Source organism: Solanum stenotomum, chromosome 7 (genome assembly GCF_019186545.1).
Source record: "Solanum stenotomum isolate F172 chromosome 7, ASM1918654v1, whole genome shotgun sequence".
NCBI lineage: Eukaryota > Viridiplantae > Streptophyta > Magnoliopsida > Solanales > Solanaceae > Solanum > Solanum stenotomum.
Window position 1 is genome coordinate 12,543,650 of NC_064288.1, and position 27,660 is coordinate 12,571,309.

At 30.0% G+C, this 27,660-nt stretch overlaps 2 protein-coding genes and 1 pseudogene across 2 annotated transcripts; 1 reads left to right on the top strand and 2 right to left on the bottom strand.

Annotated features, from left to right (window-relative positions):
• Nucleotides 1–2,818: 2,818 nt before the first annotated feature.
• On the bottom strand, nucleotides 2,819–4,005 carry LOC125871892 (pectinesterase-like; annotated as a pseudogene).
• Nucleotides 4,006–13,835: 9,830 nt separating this feature from the next.
• On the bottom strand, nucleotides 13,836–17,510 carry LOC125870259 (small ubiquitin-related modifier 1-like). Its single transcript, XM_049550648.1, has 3 exons — nucleotides 17,349–17,510; nucleotides 14,121–14,270; nucleotides 13,836–14,037 (listed from the first exon to the last, which is right to left on the bottom strand). Exons 1-3 carry the CDS (start codon nucleotides 17,430–17,432, stop codon nucleotides 13,945–13,947), a joined length of 327 nt encoding a protein of 108 aa, XP_049406605.1. The 5' UTR covers nucleotides 17,433–17,510; the 3' UTR covers nucleotides 13,836–13,944.
• Nucleotides 17,511–23,212: 5,702 nt separating this feature from the next.
• LOC125869657 (secreted RxLR effector protein 161-like) lies at nucleotides 23,213–23,992 on the top strand. Its single transcript, XM_049550112.1, has one exon. It carries the CDS (start codon nucleotides 23,213–23,215, stop codon nucleotides 23,990–23,992), a length of 780 nt encoding a protein of 259 aa, XP_049406069.1.
• Nucleotides 23,993–27,660: the final 3,668 nt, after the last annotated feature.

Here is a 27,660-nt window from a genome sequence, read left to right on the forward strand (position 1 = left end):
ACAAGATCCACAAACTGTAGGCATTTTAGTGGACGACACTGGAAGATTAAAACTAGAGACTAGACGATATAAAAGTTGCTCGTGAGGATGACCAAGGCGTTCATGCCACGCTTGGAGTGATGCTCGAGAGAAGACAAAAGCACGAGGAGTTGAAGATGAGATAACAGGAAGCCCACCACCATCCAAACGATATAAACCATTATCAATTGACCCTCGAAGTAGTATTTTTCCCTGAGGATCCTTCACAAAACAACAAGAGGGGTGAAATTCCATAAAGACATTATTATCCTTAGTAAATTAAGAAACACTCAGTAAACTCTTGGTGATGGAAGGAACATGAAGAATTTTATTAAGATGAAGAGGTCGAGTAGCACAAGAAAGCTTAGAGGAGCCAATGTGATTAATAGAGAGTTTTTGGCCATTACCTACAGCAAGTTGGTCCTCACCATTATAGTCCGTGTGAATGGATAGTTGAGACAAGTCCGACGTAACATGATTGGTGGCACCTGAGTCTGCAAACCATGAATTATCAACAATAGCCGAAGGAGACATCATAGAATTAGTCGAGGGAGTAACCAAATTGGCTTGTGGACGGTTAGAGGATCGATTAGGTGGGTAGGAATCTATGTTGTTGCGGTTGTAGCAATTACGAGCATGGTGGTTGGGTTTCTCACATATTTGACAGATAATGCGAGGTGATGATTTATTAGAGGAACGAGGGGGTTGGTATTGGTCGGGCGACTGGAGGATTTTTGAGAGGTGGTGCAACTTTGTTGATTAGGATATCCAGTGATTGGGGAGCGATTGGAGTATTGACGAGATATGGCATTGGCTTGAAGTTGGAGGGATTTGGTTTCCTCAGCCAGTTTCTCCTCTTCTTGGAGAAGTAAACCAAGAAGTGAGTCAGTGGTGAGGTTATCAAGTTGAGGGTTAATGGCAGAGCGAAAAGGGCCATAGGAAGAGTCTAACCCGAACAAAATAGCACTCATAAGTTCTTCGTCTGATATGGGACGGGCAGCAAGGGCTAGACTATGGGATATAGTTCGTTTCTTGTCAACATAGTCCATAATGGTGGAAGAACCCTTAGTGGTGGTTTGGAGTTGGTGGCGAAGTTACATGACTCGGGCTCGGGATTGAGATTGATAGAGGTTGGAAAGATATGACCAAGCTTCACGAGTGGTACGAATGTGCATTATGTAAGGTATGATAGAATGGCTCATGGTAGTTTTGAGCCAAAGAAGAAGGATTTTGTCCCGCTTCTTCCAAGCCGTGAAGGCCGGATTTGGTGTGGATTCAGATGTGCCCTGAGTAGTGGTTAAGATAGTGGCAGATGGAGCATTAGTTCCATCAAGATGACCCTCCAAATCAAAGGCTTCAAAGGCAGAATATACGGTAGATTGTCAAAGGTAATAATTTTCTCGATCAAGTTTTATCGGAAGGCCGGGAAGGGCAATTGTTTGGGAGTTGGAGTCAATTATAGAGAGATGTGTGGAAGAAGATGAATGTGGCTGAACAGCAGCGGCAATGGACTGGTTGGGGCTGTCCATGGTGGCGGAAAGAAAAAAAAAGTTGGCTCTTGATACCAAATTAAAACGTACAAAGAAGAGGTCAGCTCTCTTGGTCTTGTCTGCCGTGACCAAGGCAACCATAATATATGTATATATATAAGTGTGCTGATGATGTACATAATAGAGTTTGAATACAAAAAGGAAAGAGCTATCCTAATTAATAAAGGACTTTGAGTTTACATAAGAGACTTATTAATATCTATAGGGGAATCCTATATTCAAGCAAATAAGGAATCATTGTCATCTAACACTTCTCTTATAAAATTAGAAACAATGTCCCAATTGAGACTACGTAGATTGTTTGTTACCATTCCTTTTTAAACGGAGAAAGTAGAATACCTCTGAATCTAAGTCAATCAGAAATCATCGCGACTTATAAAGATCAAGTCACGTTTTTTTTAGATAGAGAGTACAATAAAACATAATATGCCTAGTAATTTTCCCCAGCTGGTAAGCAAGTCAGTCAAGAATGAAATAATTAAAACAATATCTTGTTCATCTCTGGTATAATTTAATTAATCTGAGGATCACTTTTTATATTTTAATATATATATTATCCAACTCATTTCTACCCATTAATTTAAAAATAATTTAATTTATTGTCCCGTTCAAAATGTGGGGTATTATTTTCCAAATTTAAATTCAAATTACATGTTATATATAAAATTCAAATTTAAATTTATATATATGTTAAATATAAAATTCACTTTAATATAAATTAAAAGCTCAGCTGATAAAAGTTGTTAAAATTCTCTCTTTATAAAAGTCACGAGCCAAAAAAGACCTGAAATTAGAAAAAATACATAAGCAGCAAAAATGCTATAATTACTCCATGATTAAAATAAGTTCCTACAGTTGCACATTGCCTCTGTAAGTGATGGACTGACATTTGGCTGAGAAGGAAATGATATTTATCGAAGAAATACAAAAAAAAAAAGTAAAAAAATCCTCCTTTAATTTGGTGTAACAAAATTGAGAGATATACAAAGGATAGTCCAAAAAATTCATTTGCGTTTATGCTACACAATATTTCTATTGAAGGTGGCAGAATAAAATTAGGTTCGATTAGTGTCCATAAGTATGTCACTTTGGTGATTTAATGGTCAGTCGATTAGTTGGACAATGACAACGATAAATTACTTGAGGTCAAATTAGATAATCAATATTCATTTGAAACAAAAAACAAAACGTGTACATAGTAGCACTATTTTCATAATCTGATTACTAGGAACACATGAGTACAATTTATTTCAAGATAACCCTAGGTAATGAGGGATATTGGCGGTAATCCACTGATCACCATTTATAAAATTCCTAATCGTAAAATTTAGTGCAATATTAGGATCCGTTGTGACGGATGCCCATGTCACACGTCCCTTTCTAACAACACCCGGCTCTCTATTCTTGTACTCCAGATAATATGGCCAGTGACTAACAACGAACGATTCAATCCATTCAACCCATCCTCTAGGATCTATCAAGTTATCGATATAACATTTCATTATCATTGTCCGAGAGAACTTTCCCCATGGCTGACCAAAATACGTGGTGACATTGCTCAAATGTTGGCTTGCCGTTATAGAGCAATTTTGAAGCACTATTCCAGACGTAGAATCCCCATGTTCTCTTTGTTGTGCAGTAATTGTGTTATATTGCTTGAACAATGGAACGCATGCTACAATTAAATAATTTTGGAACAGGGCCGTCGCGTCACCACATATGAAATCTATTGTGCCATAGATTTCACAATCACGATAAAATTGATGTTGCCTTTTCACATACAAAGTGTCTTGATACCCGTTGAATCAATATTTATAAAAGGACACCGAATCTGCTTCAACTCTTAATGCCACTGCCCAATGCTTCATAGGTCCGGCACTATTCCTAAAAGTTAAGTCTTGGCCGCTGTGAAACCATTACCAAGAACCCCTACAAATTAAATAAGAAAGAAACAGTTATAATTCATCAAAATTAATACTAAAATTCATGTATATATAGAGAAAGGGACTTACCAACGGTTGCGGTATCGTTTTGTTGCCGTCAACAAAACTTCTATTACCCATTATTATCGTAGTATCCATCCCTTCTCCGATCAAGACTATATTAGTCTTCTTTTTATAAATTCTAATATATTTCTGATACGTGTCTTTCTTGATTTTTATGAAGAATGGTTTGACATTGTGATCAGGGTCGCCAATATTGCTCCAGCAATTGTGTTGAAATTTCCGGTCCCATCTTTAGAAACAACCGCATTATAAGGTGTTTCCATTATCAATTGGCATTGAACACATACAACTATAGTTGCAGTGACAAATAACGTCATTATATTTCCTGCAATAAAAAAATTTAAAAATCTAATGAGTTTATGGACAAGAATTACAGCTACAGTCTAGAGATATGGAAGAAGAATACCGCATAAACTATCTGTGATGGCCATTGCAAAGGTGATGAACAGAAAATAAGTGAATTCTTTGAGTCACTGAAGGTGACGAGCATGCAACAACTCTTCTTGGTAGTGGAAGAGTTCTACTCTTTCTTAATATTGTAGAATTATCCAAGCTTAACAAAATACCCCTCTTTTATATTGTAGTAAAGGTATACTTTTTTGCATGTTTTTATTGCAAAATGTCATTTTTAAAGGCTCCTTTTTTGGACAACTAAATGTCATCTTCATTCAATTGAATTTTTCTACCATTTGTATAATTACTTACCTAGGTAATATGTAATTGTAGTAACATTTTAATCCTTAGCTTAGTTATGGTATTGTTTTCTTCTTATTATCTTTTCTTATTTAGAGGAAATCAACTTGTGACTTTTATGAAATTTTCATTTTGTGAAGATACAATCTTATATTTTCTTCATTTAATTTCTTTTTAAATGATATTTTAGCTTTTGTAATATTCTCCAAAATAAGTGACTTTTTTTAAGATATCAAGAAGATATTATTTTTTGTTTTTTTCTTCGAAATTATTTTTTACCTAAAATGCACAAGAAAATTTTAAAAAGCTAGATGGAGTAGGGGAAAATGGGAAGGAATTACTTGTTATAAATGACAACAAAGCATAAATTAAAGCATTAGTCTTTCCTTTGGTTGGCCTCCGATTTATCCTCTTGTAATCATTTCGTTTTTAAATTTTTCTATTTTGTATCTCTTAATAAAAGCTTTTGGCTCCGTCATTGACAATGACTGTTCAATGCGCCAAAAATTCATATTAACCTTTAGATAGCTGACCACAGATAAAAAAAGTCTAAGAATTTTCTTAGTACAATTCTGTAATCTTTCTCCTTTCTCAGCCGAGCTGCTTAGATATTAAGCACCTACAATATTAAAATTGTAGAAGTCATAAAAAAAAAAGGAAGCAAAAAGATAGTAATGTGTCAATACTTATATCCATTATACTTGTAGTAACGTGGCTTTCATTTTATCCTATATTTATAATTGAACTCGTTTGCTTTTTTAACCCATCATGTCAATACAGTATAACTCTTTATATTAATAGTAAAAAAAAATTCTTTACCTGCACGGTAATTTCAAATTTGCACCCATCCGAGAATTGAGTTGTTGGATAACGCAAAAAATAGATTAGTTAAAGAGCACATATCCAAGCAAAATACAAGTTGGAGTGACTCACTATATGTTCCCCTACAAGTAGTGTTTTAGCTAAAGAATAAGAATACATATATTAGTAAAAGTCGATCATGACACTTCAATTTATTTTACCTATATATAAGTGAATTATTATCATCCTACTTCAAAAAGGGTATGTTATATTGTTGATAATCACAATCATGTGACNTATATATATATATAAGTTCTTACTAAGAAAGAATATTTAGATATGGTTAAGACCTAAGTGAACGGTGATTTGATGACGTTCAAGATATGAATTCATTATTCATTTGGGGAAAAAAACTCTTATAAGTAGTGTTATCGCTAAAAAATAAGTGTATAATTTAAATTTAAACAGACATGTAGATACACTACATTGATTTGCATAAAATTTAAAGTTAAGGTAATAATATATACTTTACATTTATCTACAATTCTATGTATAAAACATTGGTGCTATAGTTATTGCACAATTCTATTATTAGTTCATTCCTACGGAGCTTGATTTATCGATGTTTTCTCTTATCTATCTAATAATCATAGGTAAACTTAGAATAGTAAGTCGATAACATTTTATCATATTATATAGTTTCAACTTTCAATTTTTAACTTTCATAGTCATATTTCAGAGGAAAATTCTAGTTAATTAGTATAACGTTGCTAAGGATTTGAAAGCTCAAATTGAATTTTGGTCACAATAACAGCCAAGATTTAATTAATTTGTTACTTGTTAATTTTAATTACCTCAATTGACTCTATTGTTAGTGAAGTGTCTAAATAACACTCAATCCCAAATACTAAATAAAACCCTAATAACATTGATATCTATATAAAATTACCTAATATGCATGCGCATTTATTTCTAGCCATGAAGAAAACTATTATTGGTCACATGAAAGTAAAATGTTAAAATTGGCTAAAGAAAATTATTGGTCACATGAAAATTAAAATACCAAAATTGCGGCGGGAAATGATAAAATGTTCTCTTTTCTTATGTACTATTCCTTCCCTTTCAAATCAATTAAATTGTTGAGATGTTTCACACCTTTTAAGAAAAGAAGATTAAGACATAAATTAGGCATAATTTTCCATTTTTATCCTCATTGATTATTATAAAATTTATGATTATAATAACTATACATTAATTAATAACTAATTCCAATACTAATTAATAAAGGGTAAAATTGGAAGAAAATTCTAAAAGTAGTCTTGAAATTGGAATAATTAAGTTAATTTGAAAAATGAAAAATGTCTCAACAATTCAATTAATTTGAAATGGAGGGAGTACTAGGTTTAAATAATTCTTTAGGTTTTATTTGAGTAATTCTGATCATTTAAGGAGTTGATTATGATAATATGAAGGTACAAAGCCTGTTGCTAATAGACCTTTGACTCAAGTTGAGAATAACAAAATCATTTTTAAAAATGAAAAAAAAATGAAGTGGATCGGAAGGCCATGTAGAATAAAATGGAGAAAAGTGTAGTAACAACTATCAATAATATGATAATCAAAGCAAATTAGACAACAACAATAATAAAATCGAAGATAACAAGAAAATAATAGTAAATATATATCCCTCCATATCATATCCTCCTTCAATTAATTTGAAATGGAGGGAGTACTAGGTTTAAATAATTCTTTAGGTATCATTTGAGTAATTTTGATCATTTAAGGAGTTGATTCGGATAATATGAAGGTACGAAGACTGTTTCTAATAGACCTTTGACGCAAGTTGAGAATAACAAAATCATTTTTAAAAATGAAAAAAAAATGAAGTGGAAGGCCATATAGAATAAAATGGAGAAAAGTGTATAGTAACAATAATCAATAATATGATAATCAAAGCAAATTAGACAACAACAATAATAAAATCGAAGATAACAAGAAAATAATAGTAAATATATATCCCGCNCCCCCCCCCCCCCCCCCCCGCCCTCCTTTTAACTGTCTTTTTTTCTATCTTAGCTACTAATACTACTACTAATTTAATTAGCATGGCTAGAACCACCACCAATTGCATCAACTCCGTCATACAAATATAGAGGTTGTCGAAACATTATCATTGAGAATCAGATCTTTAGGTGTAACTATAAAATTAACAATTTTATTTCTTAATTTCTAACATTGTACATAATATTTTTGAAAAACAGTTAGTGATTTAATTATAGTTATTCCAACTTAAAATAGATAGATGATCACATAATTATGACATTATATATCACCGATCAATTGAAAGATGAATTTTTCAGTAGTAGTGATTTTTATGTTATTAGGGTGAAAGTTTTGCAATTTTTATGTTAGAAAACTTAATTATGTTACTTTAGTGAAAAGCATCATAGATTGGAAATTCATCAAAAAAAGAATGTCATTTTTACTGCTCCTTCCCTAGAAAGCTAAATGTCATTTTCATTTTTTTGATTTTTGTAGCATTTAGACCATTACTGAGAGAGTTCGTGAGTTTTATGAATTTACACATTGGGTTTATATCAAGTCTCGCATTATTTCAAAATGAATTTTGAGAGAATTTGAAAATTCTTAACAATTTTGCTATCTTAGATTTAAAATCAACACCGGAGGAGTTGAACGAAATGAGCTGAAGAAATTGAATGAAGTAGCTTTCTAAAACACATAATAGTTTCACTCGAACATATATAGATACTATATATACGTAGAAAAGGAGTTGGACGCAACGAAAATAGTCATTTCTTTGATGAAAGATGCCACAAAGCTACTATAGTTATTACATACTAGTAAACATGGCCGTGCTTCACACGGTGCGAAAAGATATTAGATTCATAATTTTTTAAAATAGTATTTTAATTTCAATCTTCAAATTCAAATAAATTAAATATTAAATTCTAACTCACTTTAACTATATTTTAAATTTCTTCCTGAGGTATTAGCTTAATCGAAAAAGGAAACAATTCCTTAAATTGACACAATTAAAATATCTCGTACCTATATTCTTTTATATTGAAGTAGTAATATTAATTGAACGTTAATATACTTTTATCCATCTAAATGTGTTCTTTTCTAGAATTATGATACAATAATAAGTATAAAAATCACTTAGTTATCAGGTAAAAAAAAGTATACACTTTAAGTGATAAATAAAATAAATGCTTATAATATGTTATTTTCTGATGCAAATGCAATTATTAATGATCTTGTTGAAGAAGTAAATACAAAAAAAATAAATAAAAAATACACAATTAATAGCCTCGGAACCTCCGCCTTAAAGAAACTGTTTTAAATAAAAGAAAAATATTAAGATCCTATATAAGAATATTTTTACAATGTTTTTCTATCATATATCATGAAGAAAAGTCATCACACTGCGATTAATCAACAACATAAGCATGTGTATAGAAAATAAAATCAATATAGTGACAAACAATTATAAATATAAAAAAATCCACATAGTCATTCTCCTCTTTCCAAATTTCTTCTAAATGACTCTCGGGAGTCGGGAGCATTATTAAAATTCAAATGATTTTAAGTTTTATTACCATATCGACACATTTTTAGAAATCACACCATTGAAATGATTCAAATGATTTTAAGTTTTATATATAGAGAGAGAGTTACCTTCCTCCTAATTTCATTGCCTGTAAATGATTAGTAGCGTGAACTACTCTTCCCAATTTGCTAACCAACTGACAATATTTGATTAATTAATTTAATTCTTTTGCATGCCTAATTTATCATATCATGAATCATTATAATATATAAAATATTTCTGTAAAAGAATGAAAATAGTAAGAATAAAGCATATTCAAGAATCATAATGATATAACACCAATTCAGAATTAAGAAAGAATAAATTTTAATTTAATAACAATTAGTTGTAGAAGAAACCGTTAAGACTTCTTCAATTTTTTTGGGAATTTGTAAGATTGTAAGCACCTAAAATATGATAAAAAATAAATTAAAAAAATAAACTGAAAAAGGCTCAAGTCATTATGGGTATAAACTTTAGTGTTATTTAAAATTTATAAGGAATAATTTGTAACATACATTTTTAAATTTTTTATGCCAAAGATTTTTAAAAAAATCTAGAGATATAAATAAGAAAAGGAAAAGAATTTAAAAAATAAATGAATATGAAATTATAAATTATGACCCAAGTGATGTCTCACCTTACCGATCTTCTATACCTAACTTTACCATATATAGAGAGAGACATTTTTATGGATACAAAGAAGCTACTAAATTATCAATAATAAAAATGAGATATAAGACGATGAATCTTTTAACTTATGTCTTATCATTTCATATTCATAGGAAAGTTCAATAGCACATATTTTGACAAATCTCACAATAGAATCTTAAATTAGATAAGGTAAAATGTTTGAATGTAGATTAATTTTTTTTAAAAAAAATTAAGATGAATTTCAATTAGCTTATCAATTGAGAAATTGAAGTCCAAATAAAGAATGATATTAAAAGAGAAGTAAGGATAAATTGTAAACAAACAAAATATCAAGAAAAATTGTGCATGACCTTTATCATTAACTAAAACTATTAAAATGTCAATAGGAAAAATAGGTTATTACTCTATCAATAATCATCATTTTTTTGTACTTACCCCTAAAATCCACATTTATATAAAAAGTAGAATAATGCATATTGTGATAATCCCCAACATAATATATTATAAATTAGAAAAGATTATATTCTACACATTGATGTTAAAATAGCATGAGATGAAATTTAATTCATCAATATAGAAATCAAAATTTAAATAAAAAACAACATTGGAATAGAAATAAATACAAGAATAAAACAATATAATAAGATAACATGATAAAATGAAAAACACAATTATACAAAATTACAAATATAATATTTTGTTCAAAATAAATTCAAGAATCTATAAAATAGCAAACCAATCAAAAATATAATCATCTAAATGATAATGATGAAATTGTGACACAAAATAACAAAACAATTGAAAACTATAGTCATCTAAAATGATAAAGATGAAAGTATGATACAAAATAAAATGGTACCTGAAAACGGCCTAAGCAGTCCCAAAGGGAAGCAATTAGTGAACAAAAAAAATTTCTCCATGACATAAATAGTTAGAGATTTTAGATTTATAGTAACAATGAAAGGAGATAATGACTTCATCTCCACAATTGATTCTGAGAAAAAAAAAATTAATGTCATAAAAGAGTATAAATAATAATTAAAAGAGAAGATGAAAAGTTGAAAAATTGGTCATGATCTTAGACGTGGGTGAAGGGAGGGTTGATTGTTTTTACCAATAAATTTAATAAATTAATTACAAATGATTATAGATAAAGAATAAAACATTAATTAAAATATTTAGACATTAAAAATCCAAAATTAAATTTAAAAAAAATGAATGGAGGTCATAGAGAGGTGTCACATCACCTTGTCTATGTTCCTCTTTTATATATATATAAATTTGATCTCTTTCAATATCAATGGGATTCAATATTTAATATATAATAAAATAAAACTTAAACATTTGAGACTAATCAAATCACAAATAGTATTAGATCAACCGACTTCAATTATATTGGGTGGAGGTTTTTGCTCAGCCGGTTCAGATCTTCAAGGTGAACCGACACGTCACGGCCCATAAGTCTTGGGTTGGTTCAGTCCGAGCTACTATCAAATCCGATTTGATTCTAGAATGATTCGACCCAGTTGACACTTTTAGATTAATTTAAGATTGTGCATAAAGAGCTTGTAGGTGATGAATCAACATGAAAGTCACATATCATGTTTTTGTACCTTATATTATGGGTGGGGATCCAAAAAGAAAATAAAAAATTAAAATGATTACATCGTATATATAGGGTTTAAAATTATATTTAACATTCATGAATTACTAAAAAAATATTTAAAATGTATATAAAAAAAAATTTAGTTGAAACTCGAATCAATATGGCCTGAAACTGTACAACTGTACAAGTTACATCAAGCCCAATAAAACTCAGATTGGTAGGACCCGATAACCCCAACCTGATATCCAACCCAGACACAGAGCAGCCGCATTATGTTAGTGAACCAGACCGATTGCCCAGCCCAATGCCACCCTTAAATTAATCTACCAAATACATCTTCTTTTACTTTGAACTTTTGTTTATTAATCTTTGTCTCAATTTATGTAACACTATTTAACTTTCGTACAAAGTTTTTAAGAAAGAAACAGTTTTTTAAAAAAAATTGTAGTTCGAAATATTCATGGACCATTTGTGGGGCTATAGATGATTTCTTTAAGAGTAACAAAAAAATTTACATTAAATATTAAAATGTTAAATTGTGACTAGGAGTGTTCACAGTTTGGATAAAAACCGATCCAAACCGAAAAACCGAACCAAACCGATAAAATAAAACCAATTTTATTTGGGTTTGGTTTGGTTTGGTTTCAGATTTTTGAAAATCGATAGTATTTGGTTTGGTTATGGTTTTATTCGAAAAAACCGAAGAAATAACCGAACCGAACCGATAAATTATTTACATATATTTTATTAATATAAATACTTAATATATTATTTTTATAAACAACTTTAAAGATCTTATATATTTTTTCATTAAAATTTCTATACAATTTACTTATTGAAAGCAAAAATGCCCAAGATGAAAGCATTTATCTTATTGATTTCCTGTATATGAGTGTCTATGATAATTTTTTGTGGGACTGAAAATGTTATTGTCTCTTCCTTAGTAAATTTTAAAGCTTTATTGTTTACTAAATTTAGTGATTGAAAGTTCAGTAGTTAAGTCATTCTAACTATTTTTCGTTTTGAATGGATTGTTGTCACTTTTTTCACATTTTGAATGAATTATTTCTTTTATTTTTGTGTATGGTTAATAACCGAATAACCAAACCAAACCAAAATCGATAACCACCAAACCGATAAATGTATATTATATTTGGTTTGGTTTGATTTTGATCATTTTAAAACCGATTAAGTTGGTTTGGTTTTGGTTTTGATCAATAACCGATCTAAACCGACCCGTGAACACCCCTAATTGTGACTGATGGACCCACCTCAGATTAACCATGAAATTCAGACATATAATTGAAAGAGATAGAACTGCACCTCAAGATTCAAACCTAGGATTTGAAGCACTTACCTTAAATATTACAATTGCAATTCGCCCAATTATGATCTCACCCTATTAGTTTTTTCATTAAAAATATTTTAAAATATAGACGTTCTGCCTTAGTTGATCAAATTGTTTTATAGTTTTTTTTTATAATTATTATTTTATAAAAAAAAATTGAAGTTTGTGACCAAGAAAAAGTATCAAAATAAAATTAATGAACAAAACAATTTGACAATACCTTACTACTTGAATAAGTACGAATATGAGTAGACAAACAAAACAATTGAAAAGGGAGATATTGATGCATTTAATTTATAGAAGAAAAATAATACTAAAAAGAAGATACGAAGAAAAGTTTAATATTCCCTCCATTTCAAATTGAATTTCAGGAAGCATTTTTATAGTATTTAATTAAGATGAAATGTTGAAGAAATGGTTGCAATATACAAACATGTTATCGCAATATATATATATATATATATATAATTATTATGCAATAAAAAATTAAGTAAAATGAAGTGGAACTTAAAAATCAAACCAAATATTAATACAAATGCCAGAAGTTGCAATAAACTCACATAAACTAACAAAAGAAATTTATCTTTCTAAAATTGTATCCCTAATTACGTGTCTAATTTTCCTTTTTTACTTGTTTTTTTTTTATTTATTCATTTTGACAAATTAAGAAAGAACAATTTTTTAAACTTATTATACCTTCAATTAATTATATAGAAAAAGATAAAATTTCTTGAAAATCTTAAATTTTTAATTCATCCACTTCATAATTAATAGGGGTAAAATGATACTCCCTCCATTTCAAATTAATTGAATTGTTGAGGTGTTTCACACTCTTTAAGAAAAGAAGATTAAGACATAAGTTATGCATAACTTTTCATTTTTATTCTTATTAATTATTGTCAAATTTATGATTAAAATTAACTAAACATTAATTAATAATTAATTCCAATACTAACTAATGAAGGATAAAATTGGAAGAACATTCTAAAAGTAATCTTGAAAATTGAACAATTAAGTTAATTTGAAAAATGAAAAATGTTTCAAAAATTCAATTAATTTGAAATGGAGAGAGTAAACTTATTATGTCAATCATTATTTTTTTAATTAGTGTGTCAATTCAAATGTGGACAAGTAATTAAGGACATGGAGTACATGACAAATTCAAACTACTAAAGATACTAAAAAATAGTACTAGATAATAACAAATCAACTATAAAATATTTCCAAATTCAAACTACTAAATTTGTAACAACTCATATTTATTGTTGAAAAAAGAGATATACCTTCATATGAGCGGGTGACCTACCTTTAAAATGATAGACTAAATTTTATTTATCCGTTTTGACATATGATTTTAGAGAGGGACTCTTAACTGTAAGCGTCTCACGCCTAGGTTACTGCTTCATTAGTCATCGACTCAGTGTTTGTCTCGACTCGTGGCTTTCCAAGCACATCCAATCAACCATAGGGTATGAAATATTATTAGGCAAAGTGAGCTTAAACTTTAATAAATGCGATGGTAAGGGAACCATTTAGTAGAGACATCATCTAATACTGAAATCTAAACATTCATAAATTTACCCATCTTAGAGCAGATGAGGGAGTAGTACCAACACTCTGGAAGTATCACCCTAAACAATCTACTGACATAAACCAAGTTAAAAATTAGAGAAACAAGTAAAGCATCCAGCATCGCTGCCTCCAGTTTGATGTAGCATTGCATCGATTTCATCACCCTCCTCCATCTCCAGCTATTTCAACAATTGAAGAAAAGAATGTGAGATAAAACATACAACATTGGTAAAAGCAATACAAGTGTGAAACGTTTCAATACCTCATCAGGAGTTTGCTCTGCCCTAAGCCTGCGCCCATCAAATAAGAATGCAATTGAGTTCATGTCCACTGACTGCCGGTCACAATAAGCATTCATGAGCTTGCGCATCTGTGTGCTACGCTTGATCCTGAAAAACACTTCATTCCCATCCTGCATGTAATAATTGATGTTGAGTACCAATGAGAAAAGATACACAATTCTATATGAAAATGGCCCCTCAACTCCATCTTCTTAGTCAAACTATGTCTTCCACCTTTTTTGGGTCAAGGGAGGACAGAAACTAGGACAAAAGTTGTCTAAAAACACAATACAAAGAAGATGTCACAAAAAAACTAGCTCAGTAAACTACAGAAACATGAAGAACCAAAGTTAAGTCAACTGAAGAGTAAAGTCTATTTTACGCATGGGTGCAGGTACCACAGAGGCAGAGGCCTCAAGCTATAATACACTATATGTAATTAGACTGTAATCATCTGTCACATTTGAGCTAGGAAGCTTCAAGCAATCACTGATCTTTGCAAAGATGCTAGGTTAATCTTACACAAGCAAAACAGTGACAACACTTGTTCCACCTCAAGAACTTTTAACCATGAACATAGTATCAAAAAGTGTTTAAGCTATTTATCCAGCCCAAGAGGATGTACAGCAGAAGGAGGCAACACTTTCCAGCGTAAATAATACTGAACATACAATGCATAGAGTTTGCCTGTACCAATGACACTAATGAGGATACCAGAAGACCACCAAAAAGTTTGCAACAATAATATTGATACATGGAGGGTGTTTCTTGTTCTTCTTTTCCCTCTTATTCCATATTAACTAATGGATGGAGTTGCATTATGTATGGAATTGCATTCAGCCATTCAGTGATAACACATTATCCTTGATCATGTTAAAGTTGGGATGCATGTTTTCGTTCATAGAGTCATTGAGGGACTGTATCTTTCACTAAGGTTGTTCGCTGGACTTCACCAAAAAAAAGGCCAAAAGATACCAAATAGTATTCATGTTATCACAGAACATACAGAGCATAAGATATGTCTTCTGCCATACTAAATCCCCTCTTCTGGTTATCTCTACAGGAAAACAATCACTTTTCTTCATCGTGGCCTCACTCAAGCTACCAGTACTACCCACACCTAGAATACCACACTTCCATCCCTAGCATCCTATTGACATGTCCAATTAATAACTGCAACCTTCCCACATCAAAGGGATATGTTCTCATGCTGTAGAATCAATCATTTCTTAGATGGAAATCAAAAAACCGTATAACTAAGGCAATAACACATGTATGTTACTTAATTATGCAGCTTACAATGTATAGTGAACAAAGATGAAAATAAAATAGAGCAGATAAATAATATTTGACAATTTGCCAATACCTGAAATTCATCAGCATAAAATGGAACATAATTAGAACCAACAAGGAAGAAGAGAAAAGGTGAAGGCAGAAAATTGTTAGGGTTTTGCTCTGATTTTCTTACCATAATTTAAGATTTATTTTTCCTTAAAGAAAAGACAAAACATTATCATAAATATTTTTACTTTTCCTGAAAGGAAAATATAATATTATTTTATATTTGATTTATTCTATCCTTTAGGACTCCTTTTCTAGTAAGAAAAGGTTTTAGGGCTATATAAATATAGGTTTGTTTTCTTCTAACACAAGAACAATAGCATCCACAATGTAGTTCTTTAAGAGTTTTGTTTATGGGGAGATTTTCTCTCTACAGTTTCTATGTTTTTTTATTAGTTTTTAATTATGTAGGCCAATTGGTCATATCCTACAATAATATATTTCTTTTAGCATAACTTTATGTGTCGTCTAATTTATCATCTTATGATTTGCAATTGTAAGCTTCCGCATGATGCCCTAATCACCCTTTCGAACCCAACAAAAAATTTATTATTTATTGTCAAAAGAAAAAAGATGTAGATATACCCAAATTACGCCAAACAAACTAAACTACCCAAAAACATGTTTTTTTTTATAACTTACAGGTTTCAATTTTTGAAAAACCAATATAAATTTGGTTTCATGCATATGCCAATGTTACAGATTCAAGGTACGCCAAAGTAAAAAGAAAGTGTAGGGAATCACTGACCCAATAGCAACTGTAAGACAAATAATCCAATTACATTGAGGTTTGGATCACTTCCCAAACAGCTGATTATTCATTCCAAGTCATGCTTATAAGTTATATTCATGACAATTGTCAAACATTATCAAAACAAGAATACAATGGTAAAGAGGCAAGACAGGATAATTCAATCTGCATTTATCCATTTATGTACAGTAAGTTGTGATCTACAAAGTATTAATTTTTGTAAGATCTTTATTAAACATCTAAAAAAAATTCATTCTCAAGAGTTTATTGATTTGTAATAAACTTCCCATAATGCCAGAACTTCTACCAAACTTCCCGAGTTTTCAAACCCAATAAAAAAGTAGCAGCCAGGTATGGCTCAATTTTGTGTCTACAACAAAGATTCCACCCAAACCAATCTATGTGAACTCGTTATGAAAATCACTGTTACAGTGCACAGTTCACTCACGAATGCATACAAAAACATGAAAATTGACCAATCCGATTAACTTGATGATTATGCATCAACAAATCACATGCAAATTGAAAGAAATCATGCATTAGTAGAACTTCATCATCTATAAATACTATGATTTCATGACTACTAGGAGTTATTAACAAAATACAAAGGCATAATACATAAGCATGCCCTTTAACTTGGCCTCTCCAACTTTGAATATAAACAAGTACACTTAAATTTGTATAGAATTGAATAAATAAACACACATGTGCTACTTGATATCCTACATGACAATATCGGTCCTACTCGACATCTTACATGGTATCCTACATGTATTATGTCATTAATGACGAGTGTTACTTATTCAAACTTTATAGAAGTTTATCTACTTATACACATCAAAGTTAGAGTGCATAGATATAGTTGAATTTAAATTAAAGAGCCTATTCATGTATTATGCCAAACGCAAACCATGAAATCGCAGTTTTCTCATACATGCCGAGACAAACAAAACGTTCCCCATTCAATTATTTTTAAAAACTAAACCTAATCACAAAAAACACTATCCTGAACACGAAAATAGTAGTCCATATGAGCGCATACATGTACAGCAACACAAAGTAAAAATATTAGAATACCATACATACAAAAAATTAAAACGACGATAAATGTTTATACCTGACCCTTAACCTTGAGATTGATATGAACCATCTGATCATTAGGCTTCTTATCTTCATCTCCGGCGCCGCCGCTAGCAGACATTATGATCACACTTCTATAATTCTTCTTCTTCCGCCCAACTGAGATAATTCTTCAAAGCAAAGTACCCAAAGGCTAGAGGCTTGGTCTCCTTCCTTTAATACGGTGAGCGTTTCGTTTTTCTCTGCTATGAACTTTCCACGCGCTAAAAAGGTTCAATCCACGAAATTGACGGTGTAAAAATGTTCAAGGATGACGTGGCATTATTATATCGCGAGTGAAGGATTTTTTTATGAAGATGAGAGTAGGGAAGAATTATAAACTATATTTAATATATATTTGAATTCCGTGGTGAAAAAGAAAAAACGAGGGAATCCATGATGTTGACCAGGAAAAGGGAAGCATAACGGTCAGGATACGTCCAACAAAGAATCGGACGGCTGTGAATGGAAATACGCTTGGAGTTCTATTCTCCACTACAGTAGCCAGTTGCAAAAAGTTTTAAGAATGAATTCTTCTTCTTTTTTTCAATTTTAATTTATATATATATCTTTATTTAAATTTTATAAACAGACTTTTGTATGTATACTAATTTTTTAAGTATCTATTATATAGTTAAATCAATCACATAAAATAATTTATCTTATTTAATTATATATATATATCTATTTTAATTAGAACACACATGAAGTTATGTGGCTTATTGATGCTAATATGTATATAATTAATGAGATGATTTACTTTAAATAATTAACTTATTTATATAACAATTACTTGAGGACAAGCTCAAAAAAATTGTCAAAATTTGAATCATAAATACCTCATACGAACACTAGATCATGTGAAGGCGCAATTCAAATATCTAAATGAAATTTACAGATAAGTTTAAAAGGTCATTTGATATATTAAACCAAATAAAAAAATAGGTCAAAGTTCTTGGAGACTAAAAAGTATTTTTTTTTTTAAATAATAGTATATATATCTTCTTTTTTGAGTTGTTTGGCTAATAAGAACATGTTTTTTTAAGCCGAAAGGGCTTTTTTGTTATTGAGAAATAAGTTATAATTTTAAAAAATAGAAGCTGTTACAAATTCATTTAAATGTCTGGATGTTTCTTTTCAATCTACACCTAACGTAATATCCCATTTAATGTATCACTTAAAGATCTTCTAAAGTATTTTGTTTAACATTGTAAACGGATGAATTTTACATCCTATAAAAGGGTATTCTTTACCCTTAAGAAGGACACAATTGAAGAGATTAAAATAAAACTCTACGTTATACCTTTCATCACTATTTTGTCTCCCTATATTGCTTAAGGATTCTTATATTTTTCTCTTATTTTACAACATGTTATTAGCACAAGACTCTAACCAATTGAGACCTACTTAATTCGGTATTATCTTTTTTTCCTAAAAGTTAATCAATTTTCATTTAGAGTCAGTATACATTTATATGTTGGACTTGCATAAATCTTTGATCTATAATTTAAATATTGCGTATATAACTTGATTTAGCTATTATTATGATACTTTACTAGCATAATAATCAATACGTTTCAGGTTTATATTGTTATGTTATTTATATGCTACTAACTTATAACTCTAAATTAATTACTAAGTAATTTGATAGCATGCTAGTTAAAATAACTCGTAAGTATTTTCATACATTATGATAAGTATATTGGTGTGTCATAAAGAAGAAGAATAGTATTATATTAAATATGATTTGAAAATCTTATTGAACTTTGGCGTTAATAACTATTGAACTAATAATAAATATTGTAAAATAATTAGAATATATATTAAATTTACCATTTCATACTTTATGAGTTTACATGATTTTGTAACATTTCATGTCCATGCATATGCTATATTTTATACTAATTCTTAATCATTTGAAACATTAATTTACATTTTATCATAAAGAAATCAAAATCATGTTATTAACTCAACTATTTCATGATAGTTTTCATCATGTGTGGCACTTGACATTTCTAGAAAAAACTATTTGTCATGGTACTTGATGATGAAATTCACATTACCGCTAAGGGTCTTGGTGATAGCATAATCGAAAGAAATAAAACATCAAGTCAAGATAAAGCGAAAGCTGTGATTTTCCTTCGTCGTCATCTTGATGAAAGTCTGAAGGTTGAATACTTAATCGTGAAAGATCCACTTGAATTATGGATAGGCTTGAAAGGGAGGTATGACCACCTCAAGGCAACGGTATTGCCAAGGGCTCGTTATGAGTGGATGAACTTACGATTTCAAGATTATAAAATCATAATTGAGTATAACTCTGTTGTTTTTAGAATCACTTCCCAATTAAAATTATGTGGGGAAGTTATAAAATATGAGGACATGTTGGAAAAGACACAAACTATTTTTCATGCCTCCAATATGATATTACAGCAGCAATACCGTGAAAAGGGTTTTAAAAAATACTTTGAATTAATCTCATGTCTTCTAATGGCAAAGCAACATAATGACCTTTTAATGAAAAATCATGAAGGTCGTCCCACTGAAAGTGCTCCAATATCGGAGGCACACAGGATAAAAGCACACGACCAGTCTGAAATAAGACAAAATAATAGGAGCCATGATAATATGTGCGGGCGTGGCAAAGGCAAAAGACGATATAATAATCATAGAGGTGGTGGTCATAACAAAAGAGAAAACAATATGAGTTCTCAAAATAATCCTTCTAAAGGAAAGAGTGATCACTGTCATCGTTGTGGCCTTAAAGATCATTGGAAAAATGAATATCGGACACCTGAGCATTTTGTCAGGCTGTATCAAATTCCTTTAAAAAGAAAGGAAATAAAGGAGGTGCCTCCTCTTCTAATGCTCGAGTAGAGTCACATTTGACTCTCAAAGATGATGTTCAGGCAGGGTCTTCTCACAAATATGATGAGAATGTTGAGGTGAATTTAGCATTGAAAGATGATGCTTTTGATGGGCTCGATAATATTACTCATCTAGAAGCTGAGGACTTTTTTGAGGATTGCAACTAAAGATTGATAATTAAATTGGGAAATGAACAATGTTGTTATGTGTTTTTAATGTCTTACTTAAGTTCATGTATTTAAATTTTCCTTTGTTAAGTTTCGTACTTCTTATTATGTATTTTTATTCTTATGAAGATAAATAAAATTTTCAGAGTCTTCAGTTGGATCCAAGATGAGTAATGGAGATATGTGCCTCCTGGACAGTGTCACAACTCATACAGTCCTAAAAGATGAGAAATATTTCTCTCATTCGATTATAAAAAAGGCATATGTTAATACAATATTCGGTAGTAAAAAATTGATTGAGGGCTCTAGAAGAGCGACCTTATTACTACCTCGAGGAACATTATTGATAATTAATAATGCATTGTATTATAGTAAATCTCAAAGAAACTTTTTAAGTTTCAAGGTTATTTGCCAAAATGACTATCATGTTGAGATTGCAAATGAAGGAACGGTGGAATACCTTTATATCACTATGATAAATGCGGAGAAGAAAACGGTGCATGAAAAATTATTTGCACTTTCTTCTGGGTTGTACCATACAAATATTGGTACAGTTGAATCACATGATGTAGTAAACAAAAGGTTTATTGGTTCTAATGATTATCATTTGGCATGACCGGTTGGGTCATCCCGGTTATATGATGAGCAGAATAATTGAGAATTCACATGGGCATACTTTGAAGAACCAAAATGTTCTTCAATCAAAGGAATTCTCTTGTTTTGCTTGTTCACAAGGAAAGTTGGTTATCAAACCATCAATGGCTAAGGTTGGGGTGGAATCCCCTATATTTCTGGAACAGATACAAGGTGATATATGTGGACCTATTCACCCTGCATGTGAACCATTTAAATATTATATGATCTTGATAGATGCATCTATAAGATGGTCATATGTGTGCTTATTGTCAACTCGCAATATGGCTTTTGCGAGGTTGTTGGCTCAAATAATAAGGTTAAAAATATAATTTTCAGATTATGCAATAAAAACAATTCGTCTTGATAATGCTGACGAGTTTACATCTCAGGCATTTAATGATTATTGTTTGTCCACTGAAATAACAGTTGAATATCCTGTTGCACATGTTCATACTCAAAATGGTTTAGCAGAGTCATTGATTAAATGTCTTCAATTGATAGCTAGACCATTGTTGATGAGGCCAAGTTGCATGTTACATGCTATTTTGCATGCAGCGGCACTTGTGCGCATAATGCCAACCAGTTATCATGACATCTTCCCATTGCAATTATTTTTTGGTCAGGAGCCAAACATTTTCCATCTTAGAATCTTTGGTTGTGCGGTATATGCTCCAATTGCTCCACCACAATGCACAAAGATGGGTCCCCAAAAAATTTTGGGAATATATGTTAGGTATGAATCTCGTTCTATTATAAAATATTTAGAACCTAGAACTGGAGATTTATTTACTGCAAGATTTGCTGATTGTCATTTTGATGAAGAACAAAAGCAATTGGGAAATGAGATAGATTGGAATTCACTTTCACTGTCTCATTTAGATCCTCGAACAAATCAATGTGAGCAAGAAGTTCAAAAGATAATTTATTTGCAGAATATTGCAAATCAATTGACGGATGTATTTACTAACCTTCCACGGGTTACTAAATCATACATCCCAGCTGCTAATGCTCAAGTTTGAGTTGATATCCCGATAGGACAAAATGTTAAGGCAAAAGAGTCTGGACCACGCTTAAAACGTGGTAGACCATTTGGTTCCAAGGATAAAAATCCTCGAAAAAGGAAAGAAATAAATGATCAAGATGATCATACTATAAAGGCAATTTCTCATGAAGAGCTCCGATACATAAGAAATGATGACACCACAGAGGAGGTTCATGTACCTGAAAATAATGAGAATAAGGAAATCTCTATAAATTATGTCTCGACAAGAAAAAGGTGGAATCAAAATAATATTGTAATAGATAATATTTTTGCCTATAATGTTGCAGTTAAAATAATGCAACAAGATGAGGATTTAGAACCAAGATCTGTCAATGAATGTAGACAGAGAAATGATTGGTCAAAATGAAAGGAAGCAATTCAAACAAAATTGACTTCACTTGAAAAATGTGAAGTTTTTGGACCAATAGTCCGAACACCTGAATGTGTCAAGCCAATTGGGTACAAGTGGATTTTTGTGTGAAAACTCAATGAAATGGTGAAGTAGTAAGATATAAAGAACGACTTGTGGCACAAGAATTTTCGCAAAGGCATGGCATTGATTATGAGGAGACATATTCTCCTATGGTAGATGCAATTACCTTCAGGTATCTAAGAAATATGACAGTTCATGAAAAGCTTGAAATGCATCTAATGGACGTTGTCACAACCTATTTATATGGCTCACTACTAGACCACAATATTTTTATGAAAATTCCTGAAGCACTCAAAGTGCCTGAAGCATATAAAAATTCAAAAGAAAATTGTTCAATAAAGCTTCAAAAATTCTTATATGGGTTGAAACAATCAGGGTGAATGTGGTATAATCGTCTTAGCGAATACTTGCTAAATGAAGGGTATAAGAATGACCCTATTTGTCCTTGTATTTTTATATGAAGGTCAAAATTTGAATTTGTAATAATAATTGTTTATGTTGATGAGTTGAACATCATTGGAACTCTTGAAGAGCTTTCAAAAGTTGTTGAGTGTTTGAAGAAAGAATTTGAAATGAAAGATCTTGGTAAGACAAAATTTTGTCTTGGCCTTCAGATTGAACATTTGACAAATGAAAAATTTATCCATCAATCAACATATACTGAAAAGGTTTTGAAGCGATTTTACATGGATAAATCACACCCATTGATTACCCCGATGGTTGTGAGATCTCTTGACATAAATAAAGATTCATTCCGACCTCAAGAAAAGGATAAAGAGCTTCTTGGTGATGAAACTCCATATCTCAGTGCTACTAGGGCACTAATGTACCTTGCTAATAATACCCGATCAAATATTTATTTCACAGTAAGTTTATTGGCGAGATTCAGCTCATGTCCAACAAGAAGACATTGGAAAGGTGTTAATCATATATTCAGATATCTTCAAGGAACAATTGATATGAGATTGTTGTATTCTAATGCATCCATGTCAAAATTGATCGATTATGCAGGTGCTGGCTATTTGCCTGACCCACATAAATCACAATCTCAAACAGGCTATTTATTCACATATGGAGGTACAACTATATCATGGCGTTCGATGAAGAAAACAATAGTTGCTACTTCTTCAAATCATGCAGAGATAATAGCCATTCATGAAGCCAGTCGAGAGTGTGTATGGTTGAGATCAATGACTCAACACATTTTGCAATTATGCGGCCTTTCTGTGCAAACAAAGACTCCAACAATATTGTATGAAGATATTGTTGCTTGCATAGCTCAATTAAAGGGAGGATATATCAAAGGAGACCAAACAAAGCATATTTCACCTAAAAAAATTTCCACACATGATATTCAACAAAATGGTGAGATAAATGTTCAACATATTCGTTCGAGTGATAATCTTGTAGATTTATTCACTAAGGCATTGCCAACATCAACATTTGAGAAGTCAAGATATAAGATTGGAATGCATCGTCTTCGAGATATCAAATAAAGTTTCATCAGGGGGAGTAAAATACGCGTTGTACTCTTTTTACCTTAACCAAGATTTTGTCCCATTGAATTATCCTGGTAAGGTTTTTAATGAGGCAACACTCGAGACGTATTACAAGATATGTGTAGTCTTTTTCCTTCACTAGGATTTTTCCCACTGAATTTTTCCTAATAAGGTTCTAACGAGACACATTATCTATAAACATCTAAGGGGGAGTGTTACAAATCCATTTAATTGTGTGGATGTTTCTTTTCAATCTACACCTAAGGTAATGCCCCATTTAATGTACCACTTAAAGATCTTCTAACGTATTTTGCTTAACATTGTAAACGGATGAATTTTACATCCTATAAAAGGGTATTCTTTACCCTTAAGAAGGTCACAATTGAAGAGATTAAAATAAGACTCTACTTTATACCTTCCATCACTATTTTGTCTCCCTATATTGTTTAAGTATTCTTGTATTTTCCTCTTATTTTACTACAGAAACACTTTTTTCAAAAGAAGAAAAGAAAAGAAAAGAAGAAACACTCAAGATAAAATATTTTTATCATAAATTTATATTTATTAAACTATCTCTCACTAATTAAGCATAATCACTCTCAATTAAATACAAACTATTTTCTCTTTTTTTCTTTTTAGTTTCCACTATGTCCTTTCGTTTCCTTTTTTTTTAATCTTCTTTCTCATTTTCTTTTATCCTACTGCTCTTTGAAATAGTCCTATAATTAGGAGTGTTTAAAGAAAATTGATTAATCATGTCAATTTGCTAAATCAAATTAAATCGATATTAAAATCATAAGTGTTGATTTGATATTGAAAAAATAATCTAAATTCTACAAGATTCTCATTTTAATAGATAATCTATTATTTTTGAAAACCCTTTTAGAATTTCAATTCAAGTCATTAGCTTGCATAACAATATGAAAGATTAAGAATAAATAAAGTCATTTTTATACTCTACGTCAATAAATATTCATCAAGAAGATTTCTAGTATAACAATATTAATAATTTTAATTCAATGAGGATTATATACAATTTTTTAAAAAACTTGTATATGTTTTAAACATTTTGAATCCTTCAGAATTTTCATATCAACTAGTAAATAGGTTTGTGCTTCGCGCGCGATAATAAGATCTTATTGAATTTACATAATATTTTTTTATAATAATAAATTGGAAAATTATGGGGAACCTTCTTTTAAATTGAGAATGAGTTAGTGAGAAAAAAGATACTAATAATAATATTTATCAGTAATTGTAATTAGAGGTAAATTTTGCACTTAATTAAAGAATGTGAGTCTTTGTCTTACCTATTCTTATTTATTTGTTGTTTCACAAATAATATGTTACCATCCGTGCCTCGCGCGGTTAAAAAAATATATTTACATATTGATTTTTCTACTTTCAAATTTAATTGAGATAAAATATATAATTTTCATAATATCAAAATAAACTAAGTTAATAATATAAGACATACATGAAAAAAATAATGAGAAATAAATATATATAAAAAAGAAAACTAAAAACAAAATATATCCAAACAGTTGCATAACTTTTGCACATTATAACTTTTAAAGAACAATCTATTAATAAAATCAACATTCATTTCATATAGAAAAGAAACAACTTATCGATAAAGTCAATGTTCATATTATAGAGAAAATAGACAATTTGTCAATGAAGTCGACATTCATTATATAAAAAAATATATGTCTCGTAAGTCCTTTCACCTGTCGTTCTTATTTAAATATTATTCCCTTTCTTTTTGTTTAAATATTATTCATAGAATTCTGTCCATACTTTTTATCTTAATAATTAAAATACGACTTAAAAAGTTAGTATCATAAACTTTATATAAAAGAATAGTCGTTATTAATCAAACATTTTTTTATTATTCAACCAAATCTCTTTAACTCTTGGCATCATACATAAAAAATGATAAAAATAATTTGTTCAGAAAGAAAAGCAATCACCCTCGAGTAAGAAAAAATATATAAATGTAAAAAATAAAATAAAAATAGAAGGAGATAATGTTGACAGCGGCAAAGATGAGATGTCAGTCGTTTGTTATTTTAGTTAATTTTATTGTCAAACATCTCTTTTGTTCTTCAAAATACTTTCTAAGAAAATTTTAAAATAGGATAATCTTTTGAAATTCAATTAAAGGTTTCAATTTTTATTTTTCATCTTGTTTTGTTCCCTTTGTTTATCTCCAATCATATATATAATTTTAGTATAGCTAGAGTAATAAAATATGACCACTTTCTATTTCAACTGTAGATGAAGCGAAGACAATTTAAAAAATCATAAGTTAATTTCAATAAATCAAGAAATAATATGCAAATTTCAACCACAATTTTTTAAAAACAAAAAAGAATATCGAGTAATAATATATATATATATATATTATATTACCCTTATTTAGAAATGACAGTTAAGGTGTACGAACAAGGTAATTGTGGAATTACAACAGTTTATCAAGGGTATTTTAGTACTTTTTAGTCCAATTAAAACCTTTCATGTTCCTTTCTTGGATGCCACATAGTTAGCCATCTGTCTTTCACACACACTTTTCTCTCCTCCTTTTATTTGTTCTACTAGATAATGTTGCCCGTGCATATATAAATGGTATGTTTTGGGGCTAATAACGAAGTTTTTAAAGCGATTATTTGCGTGGATAAAAGAATAAGTTTTTTTATCACAAACTTGTACTTTCTTTGACGTTATTCAAGGCACAATAAGACTACCCACATACAACAGTTTTGAAATATTTTATGTTGTCAATTATCATGATTTATAGTATTTTTACGATAGATTCACTTAAAGAATGAGTGGGATTTTTTGTATTTTTTTCAAAACACATTTTATGTTGTCAATTATCATGATTTATAGTAATTTTACGCAATTTTTTAAATATAAAAAATCCAAAAAAAAAATAAGACAAATAAATTAAAATGGACCCAATTTATGTTATTTTTGTTGTCTCTATTTATGTGACACAAATAAAATTTGGATAGTCATCCAAATTTTATTTTATTTTTTAAAAATGTTTTAAGTTATTAATTATTGTGATTTATAATATTTTTATGTAATTTTCAAATAACCAACATTACTGGTCACTTTGTCATAATTTATGTGATATGGATAAAATTACAAAATTAACCCTTTTAAAATGTGTTTCAGATATTTTAAGTTGTTAATTATTATTATTTATAATACTTTTTTGGTAATTTTAAAATGATATGTGTTATTTTTTCTGTCCCAATATATGTGAGCCTGATAGAATTCTGAGAGTGAACCTATTTTATTATATAGCTTATAAATATTTTAAATTGGTAATTATTGTAATTTTTAATGTTTTTTTAGTCATTTGTAAATGATATACGTTGCTTCCTTTGTCCCATTTTATATAGTATAAATAAAATTCCCGAAACCAACTCAATTTTTAATATATTTTTTAAAATATTTTAAATTATTAATTATTGCGATTTATAATATTAAAAAAAAAATGTACAAAACTTGTATCAGCCTAAAAAATGACCACGATAATTCGAAGCCTACAGAAAGCAATATGGTTGTACGTAATTTTTAAATACTTAATATATATTACTCCGCTTGTCTCAATGTATGTAGCATAGATAAAATTTCAAGAGTCAATCAAATGT